Raw genomic sequence first — 21,851 nt, 5'->3', positions numbered from 1 at the left:
CTCTGTTTGCCATGCTAGATTATACTGAAAAACTGAAGAGAAAATCTGAAGGGAAGCCAGAAGCAAAAATTGAAATTGCTAATAAAACCAGGTGATTTCACAGTGGCTGGTATGACAGAGTGGATTGGCTGACCGGAGGAGCAGCAAATAATTCTATACAGCTGGCCTTGTTTACTTTTCAGTAACTGCGCTCGCATGGTCAAAGTATGGCTTTATTGATTTCGAAAATCTGGATCTGACTATGAAGCGTCACAGCAAGTCGAGAGACCATGTCACTTGTGAAGTTAAACTTCAGCTTCTGGGGCAGGTTAGTGTGCGTGTTTAAAACAGTTATTTGAATGAAAAATACTATTTATCCACCAAAGAAAGGAAGAGGGGAATTATCTCTGTTGTCTCTCTGTCGTCAACGACACTGTGGGAGCAGTAGGATTTGTGTCTGCCTTTCTCCTGCTTTAACAACTTTGCTTAGAAAATATTTTATTCAAAGTATGTTAAAGTGACGTGGTCTTGAAATCTAAATGCTGTATTAATGTTGTGTTTTAAACGTATGCTGGCAGCGTGTAACAGTTACGTTTATTAGAATCAATTACGATGGGCTGCAGTTTAACAGCTGTAAGTCAGAATAGAAAAATACAATTCTTCTGCTGCTGGTGGCTGAAGGGGGACCCCAAGACCTTTTTTTTGACCACTAATCGCCACTGGTTGGAATTGATTAAAAGGGAATGGGGAATTGGAATTAGGAATTGATTTTAAAAAGGAATTGAAATTGAAAAACAGGAATTGACACAGTTGTTCTTGCCGCTAATATCAATCATATTCAGCAGCCTCACTACTGATTCGGACTGAACAGCAGTGCAGTGCCAATGTTTCTACAGCCAATAAGAGAGGAAGGAAATGGATTTAGGATTTAGCCTTTTAACCGATGTCAAAAAAACTAAGGCCTGCGTGTTAGAAGTATTTATAAAAAAAATAGGTGGGTATTTCAAAACAAGCCGTCCTTCCCTCACTTTTACAACCAAGTGCCAATCAACGGCGATCAGCTTCCAAATCTGATTGGAAGATTATTTTCTTCTCCTCCAGGGAGCTGGCAGTTTACGGGCTCCGTCCGGATGAGAGGAGAATAACCTTTTTAAATCGGATTTTAATAACATGCTGCTGTAATTGTAATTAGAAGTGACTCCAGGTTTGCACCTAGCACCGCACCGGTTTACCCTATAAAGAAGTTTAATGCGAATGTTAAAGTTTTAGGTCAATTAAATGGCTCCATTCAACGGTAGTGAATGAAGAGATACATCATCACACACACTGGTGACGCAGCTGTAATCACAAACCTGTTCAGATGATCTGCACCAGACCAACATGTTGCCCAACTTGTCAGAGCAAAATCGGTTTTGAAACTCCTAGCTGCAATACTTTTATTACATTATCATTATGAACGAGTCATTTAGCAGATGCTTTTATCCAAAGGGGGTGAACTATGCATCAACAACTGCTGCTGCTGCTGCTGCAGAGTCCCTTACAAGAGGAGCACAAGGAGGTTAAGTGACTTGCTCAGGGTCACACACACACACACACACAGTGAGTCAGTCCTGAACTGGGATTGAACCAGGAACTTTGTGATAACAAGCCCCTTTCTCGAACCACTGGACTGACAAGCCTCCTTACAAACACAAAGGAAGGCAGCCGTCCTAATGCTTTCTGGCAGTCTCTGAGAAGTAGCAGAGGTTTGCTGCAGATGTGTGCATGTTCTGTATAACTTGATTAGATGTGATTTTCTCCAGGGTTAATTCGTATACGATACACCCTACACACCACTGATTAAATTCAATGGATGCCTAAGTTGATATGCAAACGTTAAATTCTCCTGTACGTGTTCCAACAACCAGACTAATCCTGAGCACCCGAACTAAAGCCAGGCTAGTCCTTTCGACCAGAGCAATCACATACCGTTTGATCTGGTTTATAAACTACATAAAACGTCATTTAAATATTTTATTTGACATCAAGTAATGAAAGAAACTGCCACAGGATACCGCAAGCGCAAACCGGAAGTCGTGATAGTAGAACGGTAGTATTTCATGTTAGATTTCAAAATGTCATGTTAAGTATACGGAAACTACAAAGCGGTGTGTAATTCAATATGTTAACTTAAGATTATTCAGCAGGTTTCATTTGACTTTATGAAGCAAAATGAGTTTGTACTACAGAGTGATGCAAAACTGTACAGAGTTTAGTTGATACATTTAATGAATGGATTTTATTAATAAGGGCGTCCGATTAAATCCTGCAGCTTTGCACTGACACTTCGACTGCTGTTGCAATCCTTCCTAGCAAGAGAAGCCAGTGGCATTGGCGGTCTCTTGACTGGCCTTTAGAGCAAGTTTCCAGCAGTGAAAGAAAGATGTTGAACTTACGTGGCATGATTCCTTGACCAACGAGTTCCTCCCTGGTTCTTCTGTGCTGAAGCTTGAGCTGGAGAACTGCATTGGAGAAGAGAGAGAAGGGCAGGGAGTGAACCAGCATGCAAGCGATTCAAAATCAATCAATAAAGAACTAGGAAGAGACAGGCTGCCGAGCTGCAGTTCGAGAGAGCCTGGATGACTCTGTTCTCTCTGTGTTTGTGTGTGTGTGGTGTAAGAGAAGTTCCTGTTTCTTACAGAGAAAGTCAGTCAGTTTGGTTGCAAAAAAAAAAAACTGCACTTGTTTCCGCGTTTTAAAAAAAGTTTCCAACTAAACAGGAAGTTACACACAAAAAAACTGTTTTGGTTTGACTGATAAGAGTGTGTGTGCGTATGTGTGCATAACCCTGCTATTAATTAAAGTGAGGACAGTGAAACAGTTTTATTTTCTTAAACTTATTTAACCAGGAGATTAATTCATTGAGACAGAGGCCTCATTTACAAGTGGTTCCTGGAAAACAATAAAAAGGACAAATTGCAAAATACAAGCAACACAATAAAAACATGTGCGGTTCAATCTTTAATCAGCAGCACACAGAGATCAGAGGACAGAGGAAATAAGACAGGTATCTGTTTGTTAATGTGGACTGAAGAAGCAGCATTGGAGAGTTCTAATCAATTCACAAACACAGTCTTTAAAACCAGGGAAGGAAAGATAAAAATGTACTCTGAAATTTTACAAAATCCCACACGACTAAGTACTCTGAAGGGGGGAGTGCAGGACTTCCACTGACTTCAGTTGACTGATTGGGCGTGCATATAATTGATTCATCAAGGTGTCCCGGGTGCTTAAACTTCAGAGCGAGGTCATGTTAGGGTCAGGAGAGAGACACAGCAACTCCCAGAAAAAGGATTGACGTCATTTGAATTATTCTTAAAACGGTTCGCAGCCATCCTAATAATCTCATGAATCTTACCTGTCCTGCACCTCCATTCGCTACACAGCTCTCGAATGGGTGCAGCTTTGGAAACCTCTGGTATTGCGCTAGGTTACAGAAAGTTCTCAGTTTGTTTGCCTTGCCTTCCAGGATATCTGTTACGCTTGCACTTCCTAGGTCAGCAGTGTTTTCTGGGTGGCTGAAAGTGTGTCAGTCAGTAGGGGAAGCAGCAGCTGGTTGGTTATTGACAGGACCGGAGGCCCTGAAGGGATGGGCAATCGCCCCCTTACAGATGACCAAGCAAGTGCAGCACTGTCTGAGAGCGTGTCTTGTGAACAGGGATTTCTTTAGGCTATTGTAGCACCAGAGATCATGTTTTGAACATTTGGGATCTGTGCAGTGAATAGACGGGCATGGCCTTGAAAATGTATGGAACTATTTGGCAAGTCCAATCTAATACAGAGGATGCTGAACATTACAAAGTTTTCGTTTACCACTATTTTGATGACTGATCCTGTGTAACTCATTGCGTGTTCATGGACTGATGCTGTAGTCAAGTTTCTCCCTGTCTTTCTCCTCCCTCACACTCTCTCCATCCCTGATAAGCAATGATAAAGCCCTCTGACAAAGACAGACACACACAGACAGAACACAGACAGAGACACACAGAGAGACACGCAAACAGAGACACGAAAACAGAGACACACACACACACACACACACACACACACAGACACAGACAGAGACACGCAAACAGAGACACACACACACACACACAGAGACAGACACAGACACACACACACACACACAGACACAAAGAGAAGGACAGACACACACACACTCACTGTATAACATCAATATTAGTAGCACAAGTATATTGGCTCCATGCCTCAAGCCTGCTGTTGCCAATTTAACTGCTAAGCTAGAGCTTGCAAAAGAAGCTTAAAGATTTCTTAAGTACTGTATGTGTTAAACTGAGCCGCGAAGACAAAACCGCCTCTTGCAACACTTGAACAGAATGCGTTAGCACATCACACAGCTAGCTAGCTGCACACAGTGGATTAAACATGACAGAATGAAATAATATTCAAATGAGAAGAGCTGCTTTATTTATGTAGCTCAATTCCGTTTCTTGTACGAAACAATTCCCCCCCGCCCCCCTGTCCAGCAACACATAATGTACTGTGTATGAAAAACTCTGGCTTGTGATAGACTGGATTTAAAAAACACAATATTATTTAATATCACGTAATCAAAGACAACTTCAAAATGATATCGCAGTCTACCGGAAGCCATAATACTACAGTAGCATTTCCTGTTAGACTTAAAAATGTCACATTTTTCAATTTGTCCTCCAAGTACATGGACATACTACAAAGCGCTGGGTGTGTAATTCAATATGTTAACGAGGGAACATTATTCAGCAGCTTTCATTCCACTTTATTGAAGCTGAGTGAGTTCATTCTATATAGAGGGTGATGCAAAACTCCTGCCCAGAGCTGTACATCTATTCTCTATCGGAATAGAGGTCTGTATCGCTTGTGATACGAGACCACAGCATAAAGAACTACAGCTCCCAGTGCTGCAGGTGCAGAGGCATGCTGGGAGCTGTAGTCCTAGCCAGCAAAATGAGTTCATTCTACAGGGAGCTGCAAAGCTTTTGGTTGTAGCTGTAGCCAATGGCAGCGCATGGAACTATTTTTCTGGCTACAGTCACTTTAACCCTGTAATGCCCAAGCAGTTTTAAAAATGAGAAACACTACTTTATTTATGGAACAAGATTCTGTTTCTTGTACAAAAAACACTCCTCCCACCGGCAACACACACTGCACTGCATATTAAATTCTGTCTTGTGAGACTGGATTTAAATAACATGAAGTGGCTCAGCGTGGTATGATATGTTACACAGGAATGGGTGTTACAGGGTTAAACAGCTGGTCTGTGTGTTAATGATAATAACACTACTGACGTTATACTAGCTCTGAAAACCAAGTCTATTTGGGCCCCCTCAGTATCAATACTTCCCTCCTGTTTAATATCTTAAACACAACACCCTCCGTTCCTATTCCTGTCCCAAACACAACCACCGCTAGACTAACCCTCTAAATGGCAGGTATTAAATCAATCCATTTATCAGCCGTGTTGATTTCAAAGTAAGAAACGCTGTCCTTCCCTCACCTGTACAATCACACTTCACACATTCCTCCATATACCTGTTGAAGCGCTTGTCCCATTGTCATGAAACTTGCTATTAACCCGAACCCTACTAGTGTGGTCATTTTGACCGATCGCGTTTTTTAAATGTATTTTTCTTCAGCTAGATGTTTTGTTTTTTTTTTTTTTTTTTTACTTTTCCTAAATACATGTATTAAACATCTCAAAGCATCAGCAGACCCAGGGTTGCAGAAACTTATGGAGATGTAAGACGTTATACACAGAACTACAGCAGCTGTCATTTTGACTGTCATGGTAGAAACAGATCACATGATCGAGCTACTGAAGTTGAAAGAGTCGCGTTTATTTTGTATCGCTACAAACAGGAGGCTTTTTCAGACGTGAGTTATTTATTACCAACTCTAAAAATACTTATTGTCTAGTCAGTGAAATTGAATAGACCAACACAACGTAGGACTGCACAGCAAGTCTTGCAGTACTTTTGATCATGTTAATAAACCGTTTTTTAATGCAGCCCTACCGCGCATGACTACATTGAAAAAACGAAAATAAAAAGTTATGGAATAATAGTGTAGCAAACCAGCTATTGCAAGACTGGAGACGGAAATTACCCTTGAATAGCCAGCAGAGTAAACAGAAAACACAAACAAATCTCACTGCAATTCTCTACTGCTCCACAGAGTGTCGTAAGCTCCCGCTGCACCCCGAAAATCAGCTCGGTGCTGCTAAAACGACCCAGTTTTATAGCCCAGAATTTGCATAAAACTTGCAGCATTTTATACAATGCAACCAATCAGAACTCCCCTAACACCACCCCCAAGCCTCGTGCTGTAACAGGTGTCCCTTACGAGTACCAAGCAGGCTGCAAAAACTGAGTGACAAACATAATCCCGAAGGAAAACAAACAAGAACACAGAACAGAACAGGAGTTTGATACACATTTCAATAGCGGTTAAAAAGAGCGCTCTGGTATTTCTAGGTATATATGAACGTCCGGTAGTTCTAGAGGTAATATTATTTACCTCGAGTCATTATGAATATCAGATTCTGAGGATATAGGGTGTCTGTACATCCGGTCATCTGTACGTCACATTGTAACAGCAAAATGTGTTGACTGTTTCATTTGGCCCCACTAACTAGCGCTAAGCCAGGGTTTTAAAAACCTGTTTTCTATTGCAAACGCATATTATTTTGATTTTACCTTCCGCCTAATTCTTCAGAATATTACAGGATATCCTTTCAATTGTTTCAGTGCGGCTCCCGTTAAATATAGAAGAGCCTCTCTTTCTCTGCTCCGCCAGCACAGAGGGAGGCTGTTCAGAGAGTAGAAGAGCCTCCCTTTCTCTTTCTCTGCTCCGCCAGCACAGAGGGAGGTTGTTCAGAGAGTAGAAGAGCCTCCCTTTCTCTTTCTCTGCTCCGCCAGCACAGAGGGAGGCTGTTCAGACAGTAGAAGAGCCTCTCTTTCTCTGCTCTGCCAGCAGAGGGAGGCTGTTCAGAGAGTAGAACAGCCTCTCTTTCTCTGCTCCGCCAGCACAGAGGGAGGCTGATCAGACAGTAGGAGAGCCTCTCTTTCTCTGCTCTGCCAGCAGAGGGAGGCTGTTCAGAGAGTAGAACAGCCTCTCTTTCTCTGCTCCGCCAGCACAGAGGGAGGCTGTTCAGAGAGTAGAAGAGCCTCCCTTTCTCTTTCTCTGCTCTGCCAGCACAGAGGGAGGCTGTTCAGAGAGTAGAAGAGCCTCCCTTTCTCTTTCTCTGCTCTGCCAGCACAGAGGGAGGCTGTTCAGAGAGTAGAAGAGCCTCCCTTTCTCTTTCTCTGCTCTGCCAGCGCAGAGGGAGGCTGTTCAGAGAGTAGAAGAGCCTCCCTTTCTCTTTCTCTGCTCCGCCAGCACAGAGGGAGGCTGTTCAGAGAGTAGAAGAGCCTCCCTTTCTCTCTCTCTGCTCAGCGCAGAGGGAGGCTGTTCAGTAGAAGAGCCATTAGGAGGCATGTTATTAACATACTCCCAGTAACAGTATAATTATCCTCTAGTTAAGTTGAAGCCCGAATTCCCTGAAGCAGAGTTAATGACAGCGCTGCAGTGGGAACAAGAAAGACAAACAAAAACAACATCCTTCACAACTAGAGAGCCAAATTCTTTACAATCATATTTAAAAGGAGTGCTGACCATCTTTAAAATCCATTCTCTCACCTCGGATTAGCTTTATTAACAGTATCGCTGGCCCTTCCCTTTAAAGGAGTGCTGACCATCTTTAAAACCCATTCTCTCACCTCTGATTAGCTTTATTAACAATATATTTTAAACATGGTCACCACTCCTTTAAAGAGCAGGCCAGTGACACTGTTGCTATTGCTAATAACATCAGATAACAGCACTCCTTTAACCTGCATACAGGCACCATGGGAAAAATGTATTTGAGGAAACTGTAACAGAAGCAGTAAGTCAGCTTCTATAATATCTGGAAATTGATATATGACTCAGTTTAATATAACAGAGAAGTTCAAAAAAGGAACCATGGTAAATGTTAAAGTGGACAGTGTGCCAAAAACATCTTAAACATGTTTCTGTCCATAGACATCTGACTATATTGCAATATTAACTTCATATAGTGAAATAATCATTCAATGATGTTTTCTCCAACACTTAGCTATTGCAAACTGGTTTCAACATTGGGTTCTATGGGAGGTGAGGGGGGGTGATGTCATTTTAATATGTTATGCATGGACAGGACATCAAACTTTTGCATAAAAAAACAAACAAACATTTGTTAAAACGGAGGACAGTTTGCAGAGGTAAGAGAATGGATTTTAAAGATGGTCCGCGCTCCTTTAAAGGGAGGGACCAGTGATACTGTTAATAATGTTTATGTTGTTGAAGCTGACGCATGTTGTTGAAGCTGACACCCTGGGATCCTTCAAGAAGCTGCTTGATGAGATTCTGGGATCAATAAGCTACTAACAACCAAACGAGCAAGATGGGCTGAATGGCCTCCTCTCGTTTGTAAACTTTCTTATGTTCTTATAAAGCTAATTATTATTATCATTATTTGTTTATTTAGCAGACGCCTTTGTCCAAGGCGACTTACACCGACTAGGGTGTGTGAACTATGCATCAGCTGCAGAGTCACTTACAACTACGTCTCACCCGAAAGACGGAGCACAAGGAGGTTAAGTGACTTGCTCAGGGTCACACAATGAGGCTGAGGTGGGATTTGAACCGGGGACCTCCTGGTTACAAGCCCTTTTCTTTAAACACTGGACCACACAGCCTCCTAAGAGGTAAGAGAATGGATTTTGAAGATGGTCAACGCTCCTTTGTACAACATTGTTAGACGCATTTCTTTCCCTGACCACAAGGGGACAGTGAGGAGCAACAGATGTTCACCGTCTAAAAACAGCCTCTCAGATTCCTCCCGGAGGAGATGACAAAAGTATTTTAATAAACAGTGACGTGATCTTTAAATACAACATTGGAAATACTGCAGCATATTAACCGCATTAGCAAGCCGAGAGAGTTTCTCCTGCTGTGATCTGAGCAGAAACTGAAGACTAGGTACTGAACAGAGTTTCACATCTCTGTTTAATCCTTAAAGTGTGGGAAGGATTGTAAAGCACAGAGAGGTCTGGTAAAGCATAGGGAAGCATTGTCAAGCACAAAGAGGTCTGTTAAAGCATAGGGAAGCATTGTAAAGGACAGAGAGGTGTGGTAAAGCATAGGGAAGCATTGTAAAGCACAGAGAGGTGTGGTATAGCACAGGGAAACATTGTAAAGCACAGAGAGGTCTGGTAAAGCATAGGGAAGCATTGTAAAGCACAGAGAGGTGTGGTAAAGCATAGGGAAGCATTGTAAAGCACAGAGAGGTGTGGTAAAGCACAGGGAAACATTGTAAAGCACAAAGAGGTCTGTTAAAGCATAGGGAAGCATTGTAAAGCACAGAGAGGTGTGGTAAAGCATAGGGAAAGCATATTAAAAAACAAACCATGGTAGGCTAACCCTTATAAAATGTTCTCATAGTAAAAGCACAGCAAAGTGTAATAAAGCACAGTGAAAGCTACGGTATAGTTAAGTCCATGCTTGTTTTTGTTTTCGGTGGGTATTAGTCTGGGAGCCTGGGTTTCTAAGAACAGTTTCAAGACCCTGTAAGTGTTGGGCTTGTGATTCTTGGAAAACAGCCTGTGAAAGGCTGCTCTTAGCTTCTCTCTCCCACCCTCCCTCTCCCCCCCCCCCCCCCCCCCCTCTCTTTCTCTCTCTCCCGGTTTGTCTCACTTCTGCTGCGGCAGCTGCCTAATAGCTTATAACAGAATGATTCATAGAAAGAGAGAGAGGAGGGGAAGCAGGGATGGAAATAAGACTCCTGTTTCACAGCAGTTCCACCAATTCCAGGTTTTACTACCAGCTTGATCAGCCCCCAGTGTGTCTAGCTAACAAGCTTAGGTGTGTCTTATTATTAAACTCCTAGTAAAACCAGGAATGGATCAAACTGCTGTGCAACGGGAGTCTTATTCCCCTCCCTGTAGAGTTGGAAGAGGCAGAGGGGAGAGTAGCGAGAGGGAAAAGGAGAGAAGAGGTCAGGGCAAAGGTCATATTCAGCAGAGGTCAAATCAGGACCGGAGCCAAAATAGGCAACAAACTTAAGAGGATATTAAACATGGGAGATCTGAAACATCAGGAGAGTGGAGCTGGTATGCACATCCCTTTAATACCAGAGTGTGTTGATATTGGAAAGACAGTGTTTATGTTCTGTGTGTGAGTGTGCATGTGTTTATTCTACTAATCAATTTACACACAGCTCATTAATGACTGCAATTTAGCAATACAGTGAAATGTACATCAGCTGAATGACACAGAAAGAAAACAATGAAAGAGAGAAAGAAAAAGAAAGAAAGAAAGAACTACAACTCTGATTAAAGGTTTTTATATAGAATGAACTAATTTGGCTTCATAAAGTCGAATAAAACCTGCTGAATAATGTTACATTAACATACTGAACTGCATACCACTTTGTAGTTTTCCCATATAAAAATTTACATTTTCAAATCTAACATGAACTACTACTGCATTACTATTATGGCTTCCAGTATAGACCTTTTTTTTTTTTTTTTTTAGCGATATCATTTTGTAGTTTCTTTGATTACATGATGTTAAATAAAAAAATCTATGTTCACATAGTTAATTTTTTCAATGATGACTCAATCCTAAAATTCTAGGTGATGCAAAACTTTTGGCCAGAGCTCCAGATCCAGTGTTTGAAATAACAGCCTCCACACACACCTCGATTCTGTACTAAAGAAACTCCTTAGCCAGTTTCACCACAATCGTGACAACAGAAAACGACGCATGTGACAAAAAACGCCACTACAGACGTTCCTACAAGCGAATTCCTTCCCAGACACTGTCTGTCTCTTCGCTTATGCATTTCTGACAAGACATCTCAATTTTGCGTGCATCTTCATAACCTGTTTCAAAGCCACGATTCTGCCTCAGTCTGCCAGAAATATGCAGTTATGAAGTCAGTGTATTATAAAAGCTGCATGAAGTAAGCACATAAATCATGCAAGTGCTCTCTGTAGCACCGGCAGCTAGTAACTAAGTTGTCAATAGGCGGCGTGCAGTTGCTAATATCACAATTAAAGTCTATGGGACGGGATTGGTTCCTGGGAAAATGTTGCTGATAACCAGCATCTACTGTATGTGTAGCTTTGGGGAACAGACCTTATCAAAAATGTGTGGCAAGAGCGAGCGTGTGTGAGCGTGTGCGTACTTGTGAGCTTACAAACACCTTCGTACTTTTAACATGCTCACTTACACAGCAGACACACAATGGCTTTCAAATCCATTCTCTGACCTCACATTAGCTTTATTGACAGTATAAAAGGTCCTCCCTTTAAAGGAGTTCTGAACATCTTAAAAATCCACTCTCTTGAGGTACATTTGAAGTTTTGCCATAGATATACTATACTTTACCAGACCTCTCTGTGCTTTACAATGCTTCCATATGCTTTACCACACCTCTCTGTGCTTTACAATGCTTCCCTATGGATTAAAACATATCTCTGTGCTTTACAATGCTTCCCTATGCTTTACCAGACCTCCCTGTGCTTTACAATGCTTTCCTATGCTTTACCAGACCTCTCTGTGCTTTACAATGTTTCCCTATGCTTTACCAGACCTTTCTGCGCTTTACAATGCTTTCCTATGCTTTACCAGACCTCTCTGTGCTTTAAAATACTTCCCTATGCTTTACCAGACCTCTCTGAGCTTTACAATGCTTCCCTATGCTTTACCAGACCTCTCTGTGCTTAACAATGCTTCCCTATGCTTTACCAGACCTCTCCGTGCTTAACAATGCTTTCCTATGCTTTACCAGACCTCTCTGAGCTTTACAATGCTTCCCTATGCTTTACCAGACCTCTCTGTGCTTTACAATGCTTCCCTATGCTTTACCAGACCTCTCTGTGCTTAACAATGCTTCCCTATGCTTTAGCTTGCACTGTACTTTATTACACTCTGTTGCACTTTTAAGGAAACTGTTGCATTCTGTGGATTTATCATTAAAAAACTATTTCAAGATCTGCATGACATAAAAACTATCATTAATAAAATAAGAGGCACTACAATACCTGAATAGATTGCCATTTTAGAGACCGCTGTGAAATCTTCAGTTAAAAATCAATAGCAGCTTTTATTTAATTCCGTCATTTATTTATTTATGCATCCAAAAGCACTCTGAAACAGTTTCCGAAATTCTGATTTTATTCCAAGAGAGCCGTCTGTAGTACGGCACTTTGCAGTTTTCTTTGTATAAAAGCGCTGGCTGCTGTTCTAAGCTAAACGGACCACGCCTTCATCGCTGCTGGAATTCTGCTCCCTGAAGCGTGTTCAAACAACTTTGAAAAGAACAAAAAAAGAACAGCCTGCTCTCCACCAGATTAGAGAACACATTCCCTGCCACCTTGCCTCGACTCAATAGCTATTTTTTTCTCTCTCTCCTCCCTCTTTCTGCCCCTCCCTCTCTCCTGTATTCCTTCCTCTTTTTCTTAAGCGCTCTCTCTCTCTCTCTCTCTCTCTCTCTCTCTCTCGTTCCATTTGGAGCACAGCATATTAATTCATTTTTATTCAGTCATTTAGCAGATGCTTTTATCCAAAGCGACTTACAGAGACTAGGAGGTGAACTATGCATCAACTGCAGTCTGGTGTGTGTGTCTGTGGGAGAGTTTGTGTGTGTGTATGTGTGTGTGTGTGTGTGTGTGCGAGAGTTTGTGTGTGTGTATGTGTGTGTGTGTGCGAGAGTTTGTGTGTGTGTGTGTGTGTCGGTGTGTCTGTGTGTGTTCTCAACTTTTTATAAACTTTGCAATCATTCCGAGAGTTTCTTATTTTTACTCATTCACTGCTTGTTAGTTTTGTATGTATTAGTCTGTGTGAAGTTGCTTTGACTGAGTTCAGGAGCTGCTCTTCAGTTCTGTCTGCCTGTCACAGGCATGTGTAACACAGCCTCAGTGTCTTTATACAAGAGCCAGTGTCACCTCCTGCTACCCCTCTGCTACACACCCTCCACTGGCTACCTATCTCTGCAAGCATTCAATTCAACCCCCTTGTTCTTGCCTACCCCTGTGCCCCCCTCCTACCTCCAATCCCTTGTGTCTCCCTACACCCGCTCTCATCCACTCCGCTCCTCCTCTACTGGCCTCCCCTCCACTCTCCATCCTCCTGTGCCCTCTGCTTCTCTTCCCTCGCCTCTGTGTGGTTGAACCAGCTACCGGAGATCTTCAGGACCGCTCTGTCTCTCACTGCCTCCCGCTGCCTCCTCAAGACCCACCTGTTTAGACTGCACTTATAGATCTCTTGATCTACTCCTCCTACTCTGCACTGGATTTGCCTGACCTCAGCACCACGTTACTGGATCCTCAGCTAATGCATTATCCTTGCACTACTGCTATACCACTGTAGATATAACTCATTGTAATCCTAACTTGTTGCATCCTGATTCATATTGTATTCTAGTTGTGCTATGATTTGCACTTGCTGTAAACTTGTATTGTAACTCTGTACTGCCCTGTGATCCAACACTGAACTATTTTATATTGCTGGCAATACATTAGCTGTGCACTAGATGGTGCTAGCACTCACTAATACTACACTGATCTAGCTGCAAATGTCAATTGCACTCCCTGTGCAGCAGGTATTAAGGTTCCCACATCCTGACACCCCCACACTGTAGATTCACTCTCCCTGTGCAGCAGGTATTAGGATCCCACATCCTGACACCCCCACACTGTAGATTCACTCTCCCTGTGCAGCAGGTATTAGGATCCCACATCCTGACACCCCCACACTGTAGATTCACTCTCCCTGTGCAGCAGGTATTAGGACCCCCCATCCTGACACCCCCACACTGTAGATTCACTCTCCCTGTGCAGCAGGTATTAGGACCCCCCATCCTGACACCCCCACACTGTAGATTCACTCTCCCTGTGCAGCAGGTATTAGGGACCCCACATCCTGACACCCCCACACTGTAGATTCACTCTCCCTGTGCAGCAGGTACTAGGACCCCACATCCTGACACCACTTACTACAATAAAACTACAGTAATATTCACCAAAAACTGGCTCTATACATTTTGTCCTATTTCTCAATTTTCTTACCTCGGTAATTTCACAATAAGTCTCTTGTGTTTATTGAACTCACCGTTCTTCCGGTCTCTGAGTGGGAGGAGCTTGGGGGCGGGATGTAGCGAGAGCTCTTGCAGCTCATTGGTCACAGCCTCGCTCTGGAGGGTGGGGGCGTGGCCTGCGGCTCCTGGGATCACCATCGCGACCACACCCTCTTCGTCCGGGTCCATGGAGGGCGCTAGCAGAGACTCTGCGCTGAAGACGAAATCCATTGAGAGACACTGAAAGACAAACGAGAAACAGGACAGGGTGTCAAACATCGGAACAAACACTGCTTGAAAATGTACTGCCCAGTTACTTTACCCACTCATTATCGCTCCAATTTAGCATCTCCAATAACCCCCACCAGCAATTCACCACACAGCTTCTCAGGAGAACTGAAGGTTCAGCGGGCGTCCTCCGATCCCACAACCAAGCCAGCTTCCTCTTCTACACCCAGGAACTCGAGAGCGGATGTCAGCGAGCCACCGGCCTCTGGAGGACAAGGCCAGCCCCTGCAGGTGTCCGCTCTGAGCTCACTGGGCGCCTGGCAGGCAGGACTCGCTGTAGTGCGATGAGGAGAAACAGACCCTGGCGGTTTTGCTTCCCTAACCCACGGGATCGCCACAGCCAACATCGCACAGCCAGGATGCAAACATAAAGATAACAGTTTATGGCCTCGGATGAGACAAAAATTTGCTTCAAATCAGCTTTTAGAACACTTGGCATGGAAGTTAATCACCATTGATTGGAACTCTGTTGTAAAGGTGAGGGAAGGACAGTTTTTCTTGTTTTGAAATCAAATTTACAGTGAGCCACACCTCAGCTCCCCCCGGTGCCCTTAAGGGATGAATTCTTCCACCATGCAAATCAGACAGGCCAGAACTCGTGTGCTCATTTAAAAAGCACATACCAACACAAGGAAGAGGGGGAAGGGGGCTGAAATATCTAGTACATCAGAAAGCAGAGCAGTCCAGGGGGACTAGACAGGGGTCCAAAATCTAGGACCAGGAATTACAGTATTTATTGAAGTCAGATTTAAATGCATGCTTCTAAGTGTTTGACGGCTCCCTCGAATCAAGCTGAGAGTGAGTTTCATTCTCCTGCAGTGTTTGCTGTATCAGGGGGGGTCTGTCATTCAAACTGCTATGCACTGGACTTGCCTGACCTCAGCACCACGTTACTGGATCCTCAGCTAATGCACCACACTTGCCCTACTAATATGTCACTGTAGATATAGCTTGCTGTAATTTGAACTAGGTGCATCCTAGTTCATATTGTATTTTAATAGTAGTATTATTGCACTTACTGTAAACTACACTGTATTTAAATATGAATCTTGCATTGTAACCCTGTACTGCCCTGTAACACTTGTGTGAGTCACCTGGGATAAAGGCGTCTGCCAAATAAATAAATAACAACAATAATAATAATAATAATAATAATAATAATAATAATAATAATAAGTCTTATTTCCATCCCTGTAATTGTACCTTACTTGCTGTATCACATTATAATATAATGTAACAGATTTAGATATTTATCAGGGATGTAAACATGACTCCTATCGCACAGCAGAGTGATCCATTCCAGGTTTTACTGCTACCAGCTTGATCAGCCCCCAGTGTGTCTAGGTAACAAGCTCAGGCGTGTCTTATTATTAAACTGACATTGAAACAGAGTTTTCCATCCCTGTGTAATGTACCTAACTAGAAAATCTGTACAGTTGTTATTCACGACACTGGAGAGAGCACTAGCCTACATTTTTTTTGCAAACTGTACATTTCAGAGTTTAGTGGAGAATATTTTCAGGGGCATGACAAATGGTCTTTTATGAGTCACTCTGACAGTTGCAAACCTTGCAATAGAAGACGTCACACTTTTTGGAATGAGAACGGTGCAGACGTGCACAGTGTTAAAACATGTGCTGGAATGAATTAAACTAGCTGGCTGGCTGGAAACCAGACACTGGGCTGAGAACGACTTTGCAGACTTCAAGAAGTTCCCTCACAGTCAAGAGCAGGATTAGGGTCAGTTCATTTTTAAAATAAATTCCCAATCCCCATTCCCTTTTAATCAGTTCCAACACATCACTGACCACAGGATTCTGTCCAAAAGAGCTTCTCATAGCCGTGGCAACACATGACTTCAAGTGAAGCCGCTGTCTGACTGTTAAATTAAAATCGGCTTCAAATGAAAGCAGCTGAACCATCACAACACTTGTGATGATGTCTCTAAAATATCAATTCCTTTGAAGGAATTGGAATTGAAACACATGAATTCATCCTCCAGCCCTGGCTTTTTTTACAGTCCCAATTTGCTCCTACATGCAACCGAGTCGCTTATACATAGACGTCCCTGAAACCAGTTGCTTGAAGTAGAGCCGGGCTCTGCTTTCCAAGCATCCTCCTGAGCGACTTCTGTAGACACAGGCGATCTCGTGGCAATTCATGAACTCTGACTGGTTCTTATAAAGCTGACTGCGCGGCTTGCATATCCTGTCATAAAGAAGAGCTAATTTTAAAAATATCAGCGGGAAAACTAAACGGTTTCGTCCAGCTTTGATGTGCCTTTGTTTTTTCTTTAGGGAATATGGCATTTAAAATAACAGTTGAAAAAATGACAACAGCCACCTCTTCCTCGTTAATTACTGGACACGTTACGATCTGACCAAAAAAAATGTCACCCTCAGCTGTCAAAAAATAAATAAAATAAATACAATTCTAAACTTGTAGACACGTGACAAAAAAAACCTGTCACCTCAGTTATCATAAAAAAATGAAACTTGTAGACGCAGGGACCTTGTTGCACAAGTAATTGCTCAGATGTGGACACTGCAATAAATGAGTTGCACAATTTCAGGAGCAATTGGGTTGCGCAAGTGATCACTCAGGTGTGGATCCAGCTTTATATTACTGTGACAGAGAAAGAATGAATCTTGGTTATAAATCTCCCTCCCGACCTGTGAGGGCGCTGTGTAAAGGGAACAGAGTGCCCCGGACTGGTTGGTCGGACAATTCATTCCAAGGGTTAGGTGGAAGGCCATCTAGAAAGGGGGCGGAGCTACGGTACACCAAGTCAGAAGGTGGGCAACCCTCGGATTGGAGGAGAAACGGTTGCACTCGCTAACCAAGGGGGCGTGACTGATGGTACAAAAGGGGGCGTGGCGAGGTGATCTGTTCCTCTTGTTATCGTTAAGACGTACCAAAAAAGGAGAACTGTGAAATAACCGTGAGTGTTTTGTCTAATTGTACTGCTTGTTATTATCAGACGGCTAACACGATCTGGAGCTGTTGCTTAAGCCAGCACAAAACCCGGACAACACTGCACCACTGTGCATGAATACATTTTATTTCACCACGAGCACTTTAGCAGTCACTCTAGACTTGTGATCGTGTGTCTTTGTGTGTGTTCTGCTGTGTTTATTCTTTCAAACTGTGTTTATTATTTGAGACTGTAAACACGTCGTTTGGAACAGTGTAAAACACATTGCTGTGTATTGCCTGGAATTATTCATTGCGGTTGCCAGACCGGGATTATAAATAAACATATTGTTTTGGACTGTGAACTTTGCTGTCTGTCGCAACTGCAAACCACTTTGCCACGATTACATTGAGCAATAACGGAACAGCTGGCCTCCACAGAAAACACCGGCAGAGCGCCGCCTGGTGGTTGTATAACAAGGGTTGATGGTTTGTAAGTGGGAAGGCTTGCAGTACTACTCTGTGCTTGTAAATGAGGGTTCAGTATGTGCAGCCAGCTCTTACTGTACCTGTTTGATTTTCTGTTGAGAACGGATCAAGTTAGTTCATTTCAGCACTCCAAGGAAACCATTTGCTGCAAAAAAAATACAAAACAAAAGTCTAAGACAGGCGTCAAAATGCAGATAGAAATGTAAGTGTGACAGACAGACAGACAGACAGACAGACAGACAGTCTCCACACACCCCCAGATTCACATACTCTCAATAACGTGATAGAAAATGTCTATCTTTCATCAATAGCACAAGCAGTTCTAGATATGTGTAAAAATGTACCGACAGCCTCTGTACACCCTACTGTACTCCTATTATGGCTTCCGGTAGACTTTTGCGATATCACTTCATAGTTTCTTTTGATTACATGACGTTATATAAAATATTTAAATTATGTTCATCGTCCCCAGATCAGTAAAGAGCTCTGCAGTGCTGAAAGGGTTAATCATCTAACTCTGCACAGTCCCGCTAGTTGTCTGTGTGCGGATCCTATTTGTCATAGGAAATGGTTTGAGGTTTTCATAGTGTGTCGCTACAGGTTATCGACTTGAATTCTCGCACATTGACTGCTGTTTACACACACTCGTAGTGTAGTACAACAATTGAATTTTTTTTTTTCCCAGATTAGGTTATTCTCTTATTTTTTCTTGGCGGTCATTTCGAGTGTTTTGCAATTACTCAAATAGTGTGTCATATGTATTTTTTTTTATTTATTTTTTTTAAGCGTGTTGCTATGACAATGATTTCAGGAGCTGCTCTTCGGTTGTAGTTGCCTGCCTTAGACATGTGTAACACAGGCCAGCCAAGAAGTCTTTATAGAAGAGCCAGCGCCATCTAGTGCACAGTTAGGGTATTGCCAGCAAAAAACAAAACTTGATCCAAAGTGTCAGATCACTAGATTATTATTATTATTTATTTATTTAGCAGACGCCTTTATCCAAGGCGACTTACAGAGACTAGGGTGTGTGAACTATGCATCAGCTGCAGAGTCACTTACAATTACGTCTCACCCGAAAGACGGAGCACAAGGAGGTTAAGTGACTTGCTCAGGGTCACACAATGGCTGAGGTGGGATTTGAACCGGGGACCTTCTGGTTACAAGCCCTTTTCTTTAACCACTGGACCACTGGCGCGGGCTCTTCTGTCTACACTTATGCTCAAAAGCTTTGCGTCACTGGACTTTTAGAATTGAGACCATTTCTAAAATGCTACATGAACATACTTATTTAACAAGTAGAAACTACAAAATGATATCGCAAAAAGTCTATCGGAAGCCATAATAGTAGTACAGTAAGTAGTCTCTCATGTTAGATTTCAAAATGTCAGATTTTTCTATTTTTGTCAGTTTTTTCATGAAGTATATGGGAAAGTACAAAGCGGTGAGTACATGTTAGCGTAACATTATTCAGCAGGGTCCATTCGACTTTATGAAGCAAAATCAGTTCATCTATAGAGGATGCTTTGGCTGTGTTATATATATTAATGTCAGGGGACCAGAACTGAAGAGCAGCTCCTGAACTCACAGTCAAGCACCTAAACAGACTTATGAAAGGATTTGAGTAACTGCAACCAACTTGAGAAAGATCATTATTACAAATAAGAAGAATTTGAAGGTGACCGGTGTAGCACTCAAAAAGGTCCCCCACTTCCTGTGGCAACTTCTATTGCTCGAGGAAGTTGTAAAGGGAACAAAAAGCCAAGGGGGTGTTTGTGGACTGTTTTGACTGCTGCACCCTGTTGTGTGTCACTGCAGAAATAGCTGAAGTATTTTGAAACACAAACTTAATATTGGAGTTCACACACCGCTGTATCGGTTTCAGATAACTGCATTTTAACTGCAAGCTTTAGGAAACGTGTCACTGAGTGTTTACTGTGATGTGTGTAAAGGAGTTTCCCTTCTGACTTTTTTTAAGTTCCCTCAGCTACGCTTGCGTGTCTTTGCAGTCCTGTGCGGTTTCGTTGCATGCAGGAGTGTGTGTCAATGTCTCATTAGTTTCCGCTGCCCGGTGGTGGTGTTCGCAGGTGCATGCTGGGATACGTTCTGCTGAACATCGCGCTCGTGAGACTGGTAATCGTTTTCACCGACAGCAGGGCTCCAAATTATAATTAAATAGAAACCTGTGCCTAGCGTTGCAAGGTATACTCAATCACATACCCAACCTCCACACTGAGACCTGAATGACCCTGCTTGCAGAGGGAGGGGAGGGCAGCCGAAACAGCACAGTGCTTTACTACCCAGTCCCCACACTGAGACCTGAATGACCCTGCTTGCAGAGGGAGGGGAGGGGATCACTGGAACAGCACAGCGCTTTACTACCCATTCTCCCCACTGAGACCTGAATGACCCTGCTTGCAGAGGGAGGAGAGGGCAGTCGAAACAGCACAGCGCTTTACTACCCAGTCCCCACACTGAGACCTGAATGACCCTGCTTGCAGAGGGAAGGGAGGGGATCACTGGAACAGCACAGTGCTTTACTACCCATTCCCCACACTGAGACCTGAATGACCCTGCTTGCAGAGGGAAGGGAGGGGATCACTGGAACAGCACAGTGCTTTACTACCCATTCCCCACACTGAGACCTGAATGACCCTGCTTGCAGAGGGAAGGGAGGGGATCAATGAAACAGCACAGCGCTTTACTACCCAGTCCCCACACTGAGACCTGAATGACCCTGCTTGCAGAGGGAGGAGAGGGCAGTCGAAACAGCACAGTGCTTTACTACCCAGCCCCACACTGAGACCTGAATGACCCTGCTTGCAGAGGGAGGGGAGGGCAGTCGTTGAAACAGCACAGCGCTTTACTACCCAGTCCCCACACTGAGACCTGAATGACCCTGCTTGCAGAGGGAGGGGAGGGTATCAATGAAACAGCACAGTGCTTTACGACCCATTCTCCACACTGAGACCTGAATGAACCTGCTTGCAGAGGGAGGGGAGGGCACTCACTGGAACAGCACAGTGCTTTACTACCCATTCCCCACACTGAGACCTGAATGACCCTGCTTGCAGAGGGAGGGGAGGGCACTCACTGGAACAGCACAGCGCTTTACTACCCATTCTCCACACTGAGACCTGAATGAACCTGCTTGCAGAGGGAGGGGAGGGTATACATGAAACAGCACAGTGCTTTACTACCCAGTCCCCACACTGAGACCTGAATGACCCTGCTTGCAGAGGGAGGGGAGGGGATCACTGGAACAGCACAGTGCTTTACTACCCATTCTCCACACTAAGACCTGAATGATCCTGCTTGCAGAGGGAGGGGAGGGCACTCACTGGAACAGCACATGCGTTACTACCTCATTCTCCGTGCTGGCACCTCTATGAAAACATCATAACCCATTACACTGTAACGTTTAGGGTGTAATAAAATAATGCAGACGGATCTTATCAAACGCTGCGCCCGTTTACAATCCTCCCACGGAGCAAACACCTCCAGACAGAGCTCAGGTGGGTCTGTCTTGATCTGAAAGATGAATAGATACGCTGGTAGAACGCATGTGGATTTTAACGCGACCACATTTTCTGTTACCTTGACTACAGATAGTGTACAATATTAATAGCTAATGTATGTGCGATAATATATATGCATGTAATGTTTACCAGCCTGACTGCTGTTTACTTTCTCTCTTAGTCAGACGTCTATCAGACCTGCAGGAAAACAAAACAGATGTGTGCAATATATATATATATACACACACACACACACACACGTTGAGATTAACCCTTGTATGATTTATTATTATTATTATTATTATTATTATTATTATTATTATTATTATTATTACATCCTTACACAGGCAAACGTCATTTAATCAGACAAAGGTCTTGTTTAGCGTCTTTTTGTACACTCTGGTCAAAGCATGATGTTCTTCCTTCTGAGAACGCTAGAGGTACCTGCGTCGTGAGGGGCTGAGAGACTTGCGTACAGGGTAGGCGGG

The 21,851-nt window shown here is 43.2% G+C and overlaps 1 protein-coding gene across 5 annotated transcripts in view; it reads right to left on the bottom strand.

Moving 5' to 3' along the window:
* Positions 1 to 21,851, bottom strand: part of LOC117433006 (myocardin-related transcription factor A) — a 56,674-nt gene that overhangs the window by 33,664 nt on the left and 1,159 nt on the right. For 3 of the 5 annotated variants that reach the window (XM_059016058.1, XM_059016061.1, XM_059016060.1), the window contains exons 2-4: positions 17,929 to 17,993; positions 14,194 to 14,398; positions 2,415 to 2,480 (exon numbers count right to left, since the gene is read on the bottom strand). In XM_059016058.1, the coding sequence (XP_058872041.1) occupies positions 2,415 to 2,480; positions 14,194 to 14,389 (262 nt within the window). In that variant the 5' untranslated portion in view covers positions 14,390 to 14,398; positions 17,929 to 17,993. Of the gene's footprint in view, positions 1 to 2,414; positions 2,481 to 12,125; positions 12,448 to 14,193; positions 14,399 to 17,928; positions 17,994 to 21,851 lie in introns of those variants that run through there. The other 2 variants (XM_059016059.1, XM_059016062.1) reach the window with 2 other exon arrangements.

The sequence above is a fragment of the Acipenser ruthenus genome, chromosome 52 (assembly GCF_902713425.1).
Source record: "Acipenser ruthenus chromosome 52, fAciRut3.2 maternal haplotype, whole genome shotgun sequence".
NCBI lineage: Eukaryota > Metazoa > Chordata > Actinopteri > Acipenseriformes > Acipenseridae > Acipenser > Acipenser ruthenus.
The sequence above is the reverse complement of the archived record's forward strand: the minus strand, read 5'-3'. Positions and strand labels throughout refer to the sequence as shown.